The sequence below is a fragment of the Augochlora pura genome, chromosome 10 (genome assembly GCF_028453695.1).
Source record: "Augochlora pura isolate Apur16 chromosome 10, APUR_v2.2.1, whole genome shotgun sequence".
NCBI lineage: Eukaryota > Metazoa > Arthropoda > Insecta > Hymenoptera > Halictidae > Augochlora > Augochlora pura.
In genome coordinates, this window is record NC_135781.1 from 9,890,925 (window position 1) to 9,901,476 (window position 10,552).

Here is a 10,552-nt window from a genome sequence, read left to right on the forward strand (position 1 = left end):
AAATGTAACACTCGCTGAGAACTGTATTTAGATCGGCGTTTCCATAGTCTCCGATCACCGTTTCACTGTCACTCATCCGGAAACTACTTCAGTTACGGATTCGAACCGGAAGAATGAAATAACTGTTTTCCTTTTCGTATTTCTATCGCGAAAGAAAATTCCTGGAAACTGTAAGCGCTCGTATCTATTTATAAACGTTTTTCCTCTGCCATTTTAGAATTTGAATTCGCCGCAACTTGCATAATCGAATCAATTTAACATGTTCTTGCGTGTTGCCCGTCAGATTCTGTAGTTTCGATGAATATCATTTACCAATGCAAGAAAGTTACAACAACTTCTCCTTCCTTCGTTTCCATTCTCGACAAGCTTATGATACATGCAGCGTTATTTGAAATATGTATATAGATCATGCGCGATGATCGCTTGCACGAGCATACTACCGACGCAGCGCAACAATTTCGTGAAAGTTTTCAGTCCCATGCAGGACGCTAGAAACCAGGAGAGCAATAAATACGGTGGAGTTCGAAAGATAATGAAATTTTTCAAATCAAAGGGGAGCGGAATTTAGAAGAAGAAAGCAAATAACGCGGTGAGATGAAATCGCCAAGTACAGTCAGCAAATCTGTTAAGTTCGGTCTTCATTTTGCCGGCATCTGGCCAGGTACACCGCTCCCGGGTTTACACAAAATTCTCTGGGTGATCTTCATGGTTCTGTTTCAAGGTTATCAGTACAGATACATAATAGCACGATTCAGAACTGAGAGTCTCGAAGCTCTGATCGACAGTTTGACCATCGTTTTGCCGGTCTCTTTAGTATCAATTAAGCTGACTGTTTCTTGGATACATCACAGGTAAATTGTCTGAAATGGATTAGTCCCAATCCTGCATAAAATTTATAATATAGTGCTGTTCAACAATATATTTTATCGAAAATTGAAAGACATAACACATGTTTGTTACGTATTCTGTACCGCTGAAAATCGTGATCTTTCTCTTTTGTGTAAAAGTAAATTAGATCCAAGCGATGATACGGATGTTCGAAATGAAGTAACAGCTTCGTAAACTTATACTTCGTTGCGTCATTAAAATATTATTACTTCTGCGTACATCGTTCATTACAGTAACGTCTGTAACTAAACTGCGGATCTTTATGGAAGGTTCTTAATTCTCCTTAATCGATGCTCATTTTTCTTTTATTTTGGTTTAAGAATGAGGTAGCTCCAACATTGAAATGCTATTTCTTAGTCTGATCATTTATTATCACGAATATTAGCTAACCATCAATTCCCAGTACGTTTGAAACCGTATTTTATTTTTAATTGCTTTACGAGAGCGGAGCTGTCTCTTTATTGCAAAATAAATGGAGACACTCGATTACCATTGAACGGACAGATTTTTCATTCGATCGATAACTGAAATTGAGCTATAAAACAGAAATTACGTAATCCTCGATGAAACGAAAAGGACATATCTGACACGTTGATACCTCGTAGCGTCTTGAGCAATCTTTTGATCACAATGGAAGAGGACTGTGAGAAATATGCGGCCATCGATACAAACAAGTTGATACCGAAAGCGGCAGAGCTTTCCTATCGTTTAACAACCATAACTGCTGTCCTCTACCCGCTATCAGCGGGCTTCTATGCAGCCGGTACCTTAGCGTTCCAACAAAGCAACGATTCAACGACACATCGACTTCTTTTGAACATGGATCTGCCATTCGAGACAAACGAGTCACCGATTTACGAGCTCGTGGTAACAACACAGTTTCTCTTTCTAACGTCATCGGCATTTACCTTTGGCATCTTCAGCGCTCTTCTTTTGATGGTGGTAAGCGGAAATGTGTTCAATCATTACGACTTCACTGCGGATCTTTCTGTAAAGTAAAAACGTTCTGGATCAGTTGTAAGAAACGGGAGCCAGTTTGCAATTTCTATCCACTTTTAATAAGTAGAAAACCATTTAGCAATGTTTGAACATTCTTTCTATTGTTTCAAATGTTCAATTACACGTAGTTGTTATAAATACATAAAATTCACGATTTGTGGAAAGCTTCTGATTTGAAGAAAACATAAAAGTACAAATATCAATCGTTTGTAAAATATTGGAACATATTTGTTCCAGCAACAGAACATATTATGCATGTGTACAGAATACTTTTTTTTAAAACTAAAATAGCTTTTTTTAATATTGAATCAAAAGAATTGATATTTAAAAAAATATTGTCAGTCACCATCTAACAAACTAGTTCCTCTAACATTTTAAAAAGCCTCAAACTCAATTTGTACCTTTGAGCCACCGTTTATTAGATATTAATTTTTAATTTACAGGGTGGTACATCTTAACCTTGTTTTAATTGTGGTCATATAAGCAATACTTTCTGTGTAATTTGTATTATGTCTGTGGACGAATATGTTGCTAAGACTGTTTTTATGTCAGCCATTTCTTTTATTATATTAAAGAAGAAATTTATTTTGTTATTTATTGCAACGGTTTAATGATAAAATCATTATTTTTAGACACTTCATCTGGGGTGTCATGTTGATATTTTGTGCCACACTCTATCGGATCTATCTACGATTAATAATGAACACGTACGGTTCTTCATCAGCAGACAACAAGAAATCATTTTGTTTGCGGAACGGATTGAACAACTCTTTACGTACATAGCTCTTAGCCAACTCTTTTCGAACACTTTGATTACATGTTGCTTAGGTTATCTTATTGTTATTGTATGTAATTGCAGAAGCGAATACGCATACGTAGCGCATATCTATTTTTCGAATGAAAATGATTTTGCGTTTCAGACGCTGAACACCGACAACGGACTTCCTATGCTGATCAAATCCGTACTGTTCTATTATGTTATTTGCCTGGAAGCGTTTATATACTGTTTTGCTGGAGAATACCTCGACATTAAGGTTGTTGAATAAACTCAATTAATGTTTGGAATTCATTACAGGGAGTAAAACATTTGGTTGTTCGGAAAGTAATAGCGTTTTTCCAAGAGGTTTCGTGTTGTAAGAGTATCAGAAAAAGCACTAACAATTAAAAGATTGAAAACGAAATTTTCGAACAACCCTATGATTGATGCGTGCAAAAATGGTTCGAAGGGAGCGCACAATGTAACAATTATCTTTTTCACTTTTTTGTCAGCATGTGAAGGTCACCTTGAGTTTTTTTTTAGTAACAACAGAAAAATCTTAATTTCTGTTAAAGTTTATGATTTTTAGTGAACAAATTATTCTTGGATCTCGATCTTTTATGTGTTTCATGCAGATTGCAGATTCAATGCATCTGTGATTAACTATATTACATAAACATATGTTATCGTCAACTTATTAGAATGATTGATGAAGATTGAACAAATTTTGATTGGTCTCCAGTATTCTGCAACTAACGCAAAAGATTTTTGTAGAATGATTCTACTTAATTTCATCAAGAATTCAGATATAGTTGAATAATTAATCACTTGTGAAGTTCTACGAAGGCATTGAAACCCTATCTCGTCGGTCGAGGGTTAACGTTGTTGACAGTCAATGGTGGTGTCGGTCGAACTTCGTTTCAGTTAATTCCTGTTTGTCAAAGCAGTGCGGACGAAAGCTGTGACGGAGATTCAATATAATCTAAAACACTGAACTACAGCTCTGTTTATTGCTATTATGATATCCTTTGTTGACCGCTGCACTCAGGCTTCTCTTTGTGCTCGCCCCCCCCCCCCCTTCCGGTTTAATACGTCAACAACGTCAATGTTTCCAAACACACTTATAATTAGATCAATAATAAATAAATTGCACATATTTGCGCTGAATCAAATTGTTTCGGCTACGAACCTGAACAGGAGCTTAGTTTCTCTGTTACTGATTTTAATGTTCAGTAGTATGTTCATGTTTTGGATTAATATATCGTTCGATTCAACCTCCATTCAACCCTCATTGTTCCAACTTAACAACGTCAGTTTTTTAAAAATATTTCTTTTAAAGTCGAAGATCGACAGCTAAGAATTTCTTAAAAAAATTATTCAACGACTACAACAATCTCGTCCATTATCTAAAAAATATGTAAGATTGTGTCCCTAGAACGCTTAAGGTAGTATTGGGATGTTGCCAAAGTAATTTTGATTTTAAATCAAAATTAGGGTTCGCTTAAGACCGGGTTATTTGTTTTTTCTATTTGAAGAATAGTTATTTATATATAAAACTCTGTGGACATTTTCTGACCCTTCCATAAACATGCTAAAGTTAATATAATGTGATAAGTTTTTGTAGAAATTATCATTTAGCAGAGAATTATCTGATTTCTCTTAAACATAGTTCGATCATTGAAAAGTATTAGTAAGTTTCAGGCGATCACAGTGTTAATTAGTTCCTTGTAAATAATTGTTTCTGTACATTTTTTCTGCGAGAATGAAAAATTAAGGTAAAAGAAATCAGTGCAAAATAAGATTAATCACAAATCAGTAAAGTACGCGTCAAATTGACACGAGGAATGGATGAAGGTTAATTATATTTTGTATTTTACTGTATTTCTCATATTTGTTTTCGACAAAAGTACATAAACATCTAATATTTTACAATGAACATACGTATGCGTATATTGCTAAATTTTCAACAAATTTTTAGAGCAAAATGATCGGCAACACGGTGTACGAATCGCTTTGGTACAACATGGAACCGATTAAAAGTCGACAACTTGTGCTTTTAATATTAAGAGCTCAAAAGGGACTACCTCTAACTTTTGGAAAGTTCTCGAACCTTAATTTGGAAAGTTTCACAAGCGTAAGATTTTTATGTTATATGTATGACGACGATGGCTAATGTTTGCAGAAGATGCTTGCTTATAGATAAAAATATGTGTATATAGCAATTCAAACGGTATAAAGAACTTTATGCGTGTTCTCTTTCTAGATCATGAAGGCGTCAGGGTCTTACATGTCAGTACTTCTTGCGATGTCCTGAAATTTAAACCTTGCAAGTATTGTATATATAGCATACGACAATTTAAAACTTAAAATTCAAGCAACACGTTTGTAAGTGAAGTAATTTTTATTTTTCCACGCAACTTCTAATACTATTTCTTTCGAAAATCACAGGCATACATATCTCGAATATACAATTTTTATAGCTCAAGAAATAATTGTCTCTTGTTATATGTATCTCCGTATCACATTCTTGTTTTCATGTTGCAACATTGTTTTAGGACAAACAGTGAAATAATAGTAACACTTTACCAACTGGTAGCCTATGAATCGGTTTTTTATCTTGACCGGTAGCCCGTGAATCAATTTTCATGGCAACCAATTGTGTGTAATTTTTTAAATATTAGATACCTTTCGTGATGAATAAAATAAATAATTGTTAATTAGTTTAATGCTAGTGTTACGAAAATATAAAACTGTTTACGGCCGAATGACAGGTCGGTAAAATGTTAATTAATCGGAAACAAACACTTAGAATATCTTTGTAAGATCTAGGCAGGACTCGGAAGGCACATTTTTATCGCGAACGAGATAATCTCCAGTTCTGATCTGGGCTGTAAAAAAATTATACTGTAAAGGCTGAGAAATTATGAAATACGGAGAACGCACGAATTCTGCTAACTTTATGGGGTTTCTGAATGACTGTTGCTGCAGTAATTTAAGTTAATAAAAATAAGCAATTGCAGTATATATATATAAAGTGAATCTCTATCGTGACAACTATGGCACTATGATTCTCAGATTTATTTAATCCAAAGCAATTTTAAATACTGGAACGTAAAAATTGTACCGATTTAAATAATTTTTGTTGAAATACTAACCTTTTCATTACATAATCACTCTTAGTCGAAAATCAAGTAACATGTTGAAAAACAAATTGGTTTCTCATACAGTATTTAAGCTTTTGCAGAACTTTCGCTTTACTGAAAATCCTGCATGAATCAATAAAAAATGAGTGCGCGTGCGAAAAGTGAAAAAGAACCACGGCCACGACCAATCGAGTAATTTTCGAATAGGTTTTCTGTGCATTGTAGGACTTCGTTGGTGTTCTGCCGAGTGCAACAATGATTGGCAGGAAGCTTCGAACGTAATAGACTTCCGACAATTAGAAGACACGTAGGTAGAAACTTTTTCTGTGCTCGGCATTTCGCGACAGAAACGGGATTACCGTTTCAATCTATCCTCGAGCGATGTCACAATTTTTTCTTCAGTTTCGAAACTTCGGCTCGCCGAACTCAATCGAATTCCAATCAATAGAAAACGAACTCACGCGTCGCCGCGCGGTCATTTGTATTTTTAATGGAAATCGCTCATTTATGCGATAAACTTGACTATACGGATCATTCGAAGTAAAACTTGTGTTCTGGCGAATCTCTCTTCGTCTGTTTCTGTTCTATCGAAACCTGCAATCATTTATTCTGAATATTTATGCTGGCCATGTGAAAAGAAACAAGTGGTCGGTGGTCAGAGGCCACGCTTACAGGAACTTCTGCTCGAGCATGGTTTCCGAGTGGGTTTGCAGTTTACCACGGGACTTGGTTGATGTCCTGTCCGGTGTAATACTGATTGACACGATGCATCGAGTACGATAGAACACGGCGTACCAAAGAAAGCACGAAGTCTAGGGAACAGGTTCAGCCGCGAAATGACACTACGGAATACAATTAGTCAAACAGTTCGGTATGGCCTTCATTTCGTCGGAATTTGGCCCGGCACACCATTGCCGAGTCTGCATAAACTTTACTGGATAGTTTCCATGGCTTTGTGGCAGTTCTGCCAGTACAAATACATAGTTACGCATTTCAAAAGCGACGGTCTCATCAAAATAATCGAATGTGTGAGCATGTCACTACCATACACTTTGGTGATGATCAAGCTGTTTATTATTTGGATGAATCACAGGTAAGTTGTTTTTACTATAGACGTAATCTAATTTCAACAAATTAGAACAATAAATTGAGTTTCTAAATTATTAGTACAATGCCATTGTATGATATATCATAATACATATGAGTGAGTTAGGATCGTAGCAACTCTTTCGTTCATGAATTTGAAAACAACATATTGCAACGCGACGTACGTAGGGTAGTGGAGACAATTTAGGTGTCTTCGGTGTGTTTTCGGGCATAACTAACTTTATATTTCACTTATATATTAAATTTTTTTTACTCTTTCATTCTGTTTATTTATGAATAAAAAATTTAATTTTGTAGCACATAATTATTCAAACAATTCACCGTTAGCCTCTTTCGAAATTTATCGTCCGGGTAAAAAATTTATCGTACGTTTGAGATGAGTTTACCGTTGTTCGATCATTTTTTACTAAATTAAAATTGTTTAAATGCCAATGTAAAGTTGAAATTATTAAATCTCTATGTTAATTTCGATCACAACATTTAGAAGAACTTCAAAGAAGTGGCTGCAGAGTATGTAGAATAAATTGATGTGTGATGATTAACACTAGAATCGTCGAGCACTATCATAACAAATAGGTGCATCTGGCAATTGCAAAATATTTTTTCCAATTTTAGCATTTGTAAAACAAGAACTCTGAAATTCTATGCGATCGTTCCAGTGTTAATTCCTTTCGTTTACTCGTACTCGAAGCAGTTGATTTCCCGATCGCGAAAGTTAATCTAACAGCCTGTCACTATAACTCTTAGCTGAAGAAGACCGGTTGCCTTTAATAACGATATCTCGCAGCGTGCTATGTGAAATAATATCAACCATGGAGGAAGATTGTGTGAAATATGCTGTTATCGATACGAATAATGTGATATCGAAAACAGCGGATTTTTCACATCGTTTAACGTCCGCAATTGCGTTCCTTTACTTGGCATCAGCAGTCTCTTACGCAGCCGGGGGTCTCGCATTTCTACGAACCAACGACACGATGCCCCGAGAGCTCCTCCTGAAGATGGATTTGCCGTTCGAGATCAACGAATCCCCTTCTTACGAGCTCGTAGTTGCTGCGCAAATTTTGCATCAAACGGCGACCTCGTTCACCTTCGGCATGTTCGGTGCTCTGCTTGTTATGGTGGTAAGTATACATTATTATGCTTGCGTAATCGCTTTTTCGATTCTGACACGGTGCACGCTCTGTTGCGTTCAACTTGAGCTGCATTTGATAGAGATGAGCGTGAATACAGAATGTTCTATGTTCAAACGTCTCTTAAAACTTAATTAAATTTGATCAGTTCATTTTATAATACATTTGTTGACCTCAAGGTTTTAACGCCACTGGTAACGCTACCAGTTGTTTCAATGCGAATGTTTTAAAACAAATGTTTCTAATAAATATGCCTCCGTGTCATATCAAACTGCATAGTGAATTTTGTTGAGCTGTGCAATTGATTTTCGCCTTTCGTATGTCGTAGATATCCGTTTGATATTGTCGAAGTAAAAATGCTCCAATGCAAGTTCGATAAATTTTATTCAATAATAAAACTATACAAGTAAAGTTTATTATTGAATAAAATCTATCGAGCTTGCATGAGGGCATTTGAGTTCCATAGATCATACAAAGAGTCAGACACTGTACAAATTTTAAACGGCAGTGACTTTTGAGCTAATTATTAATACTAAATATTTCTGAATATTCTTTTATAAAGCACTAACAGCATTTTGTTTAAAATTATAATTTACATATAGCAAAAACAACGTTTCTTTCTTATCATTTGGTATCATCGTTTTCAGACACTTCACGCAGGATGCCTCATAGACATATTGTGCGATATAATAACGAACATAACCACTGAAGAGACAGAGAAAATACGATTCGTTATCATTAAACATCAAGAAATAGTCGCTTTTACACAGCGGATTGAGAAACTCTTTACACATATATCTCTATGTCAATTGATATCGAATACTCTTGTTACGTGCTGTCTTGGATATCTAGTTATAACAGTAAGCAGAAATGATTTCGTGTTATTCATCCTGTTGGATTTTGAAGAATTAAATTCTACGTCTTTTATACTCGTAAATTCTAATGCACATGAATCACCTATGAATTACCTATACTATTATTAGCATCGTTATAGGAACTATTAATAATGCATTATATAAAAAAGATGTCTTGATTGTAATTCTGCTGGCTATTTTGTGTTTCAGGCAACACGGTTAGATGACGGACTTTCCTTATTGTTAAAGAATGTGTCTGCCTACATCGTGATATGCTTAGAAATATTCGTATATTGCTGTGCTGGAGAGTATCTCAATACTAAAGTAATTAATTACTATATATAAATTGTAATTTTTTATGAATTCCATCGAATATATGAGTAATAATTAATTCGATCTTTTTTTTTCCAAAATAATATGTCTCCTTCATAGATTACGTCTACCTGAAATTTACGCGATACATATGTAAAAGTTGAGAAGAATCATTAATTAATTACTAAACTAGAAATCAATGTACAATCTTATTAATTTTAGAAAATTTATACACACAGATAAACTCTTTTCTACATTTCAACAGAAAAATTTTCTGGTTTAATCATTGAAGAAATAATTTTTAATAATCGCTAAACTTTACTATATTTCATCAGATATATCGAACAAACGCATTAATTTTTCTCTTTTTATTTTAGAGCAACATGATCATCGAAGCAGCATATCAAGTATCTTGGTACGACTTACAACCTAACATCACTCGCCAATTGATACTTCTAATTCTAAAATCTCAAACAGGATTGCCACTAACATTTGGCAACTTCTCAACCCTTAGTTTAGCAAGCTTCACCAAGGTAAAGATTCTGTTACATTTATTCGATCGTTAATTGCAAATCGCTTTATCCTTCTCACGGATGCAATTTGCAACACATCTAAAGATAATTTCCAGTAGTAATTTTGTGTTCGTAATTTTTCTGTGTTCATAGATTATGAAAGCGTCCGGGTCTTACATGTCGGTACTTCTTGCGATATTTTAAAAATTGCCGTTCGCGCCAGAGTGTAAAAATGGCTGTACATCGGATAGTGAACTTTCTTGTAATTATTTGTTGAACTATTTTCATGTACACTATTTCGAGTGACGTGCTTGTCTATTCAAATAACATTGTAAACTCCAATAATTATGAGGACTCAATTTATTCAGTATTTTGATGGTGATTTTGATGGTTCTCTCGCCAACACTAATCTCTACAATGCAAAAACGTTTCAATGCTTGCTTCGCTGTGGCGGAAGCAACACTAACACTTCAATTTTTCTTGAAATTCTGACAACATTATAATTTCATAGAGCTCACAGCCAACATATTTATTTACAGATACCTCTGCCTCACTCTTTACTTTAAATCGTTGCATTGCCATATCATTTCTCAAATGAAGATTAATTGTAAGGTTTCCTTATTGCGGTGCAAAAGAAGCTTAGCCAGATTTTTAATTTTTTGTCGCCTGAATCACTTGCGAATTAAGAGACAACGCTAATGTAGCGGCTTGACAATCAAGAGCATTACATATTATTCTTCAACAGCTTGTATAGTTATATTATTAAGCAGCTACGAAAATAAAGATCTAATTGCATTTTACAAACAATCTCATCACTTAGAAATGACACAAAAATACTTTCTTCTTA

The 10,552-nt window shown here is 34.8% G+C and overlaps 2 protein-coding genes across 5 annotated transcripts; both read left to right on the forward strand.

Annotated features, from left to right (window-relative positions):
- The first annotated feature begins 447 nt into the window (after positions 1-447).
- LOC144475506 (uncharacterized) lies at positions 448-5,022 on the forward strand. Of its 2 annotated transcripts, XM_078191471.1 has the most exons (6): positions 448-851; positions 1,494-1,830; positions 2,520-2,732; positions 2,808-2,921; positions 4,623-4,778; positions 4,908-5,022. In XM_078191471.1, exons 1-6 carry the CDS (start codon positions 595-597, stop codon positions 4,956-4,958), a joined length of 1,128 nt encoding a protein of 375 aa, XP_078047597.1. In that variant the 5' UTR covers positions 448-594; the 3' UTR covers positions 4,959-5,022. The 2 variants fall into 2 exon arrangements, with proteins under 2 accessions (XP_078047597.1, XP_078047598.1); XM_078191472.1 differs by lacking the exon at positions 2,520-2,732.
- Positions 5,023-5,154: 132 nt separating this feature from the next.
- Positions 5,155-10,536, forward strand: LOC144475509 (odorant receptor 10-like). Of its 3 annotated transcripts, XR_013494881.1 has the most exons (7): positions 5,155-6,880; positions 7,682-8,018; positions 8,675-8,887; positions 9,092-9,205; positions 9,571-9,726; positions 9,859-9,967; positions 10,245-10,536. XR_013494881.1 is itself a non-coding variant. In XM_078191476.1 (6 exons), exons 1-6 carry the CDS (start codon positions 6,624-6,626, stop codon positions 9,907-9,909), a joined length of 1,128 nt encoding a protein of 375 aa, XP_078047602.1. In that variant the 5' UTR covers positions 5,155-6,623; the 3' UTR covers positions 9,910-10,536. The 3 variants fall into 3 exon arrangements, 2 of the variants coding, with proteins under 2 accessions (XP_078047602.1, XP_078047603.1); XM_078191476.1 differs by having other exon boundaries at positions 9,859-10,536; XM_078191477.1 differs by lacking the exon at positions 8,675-8,887 and having other exon boundaries at positions 9,859-10,536.
- Positions 10,537-10,552: the final 16 nt, after the last annotated feature.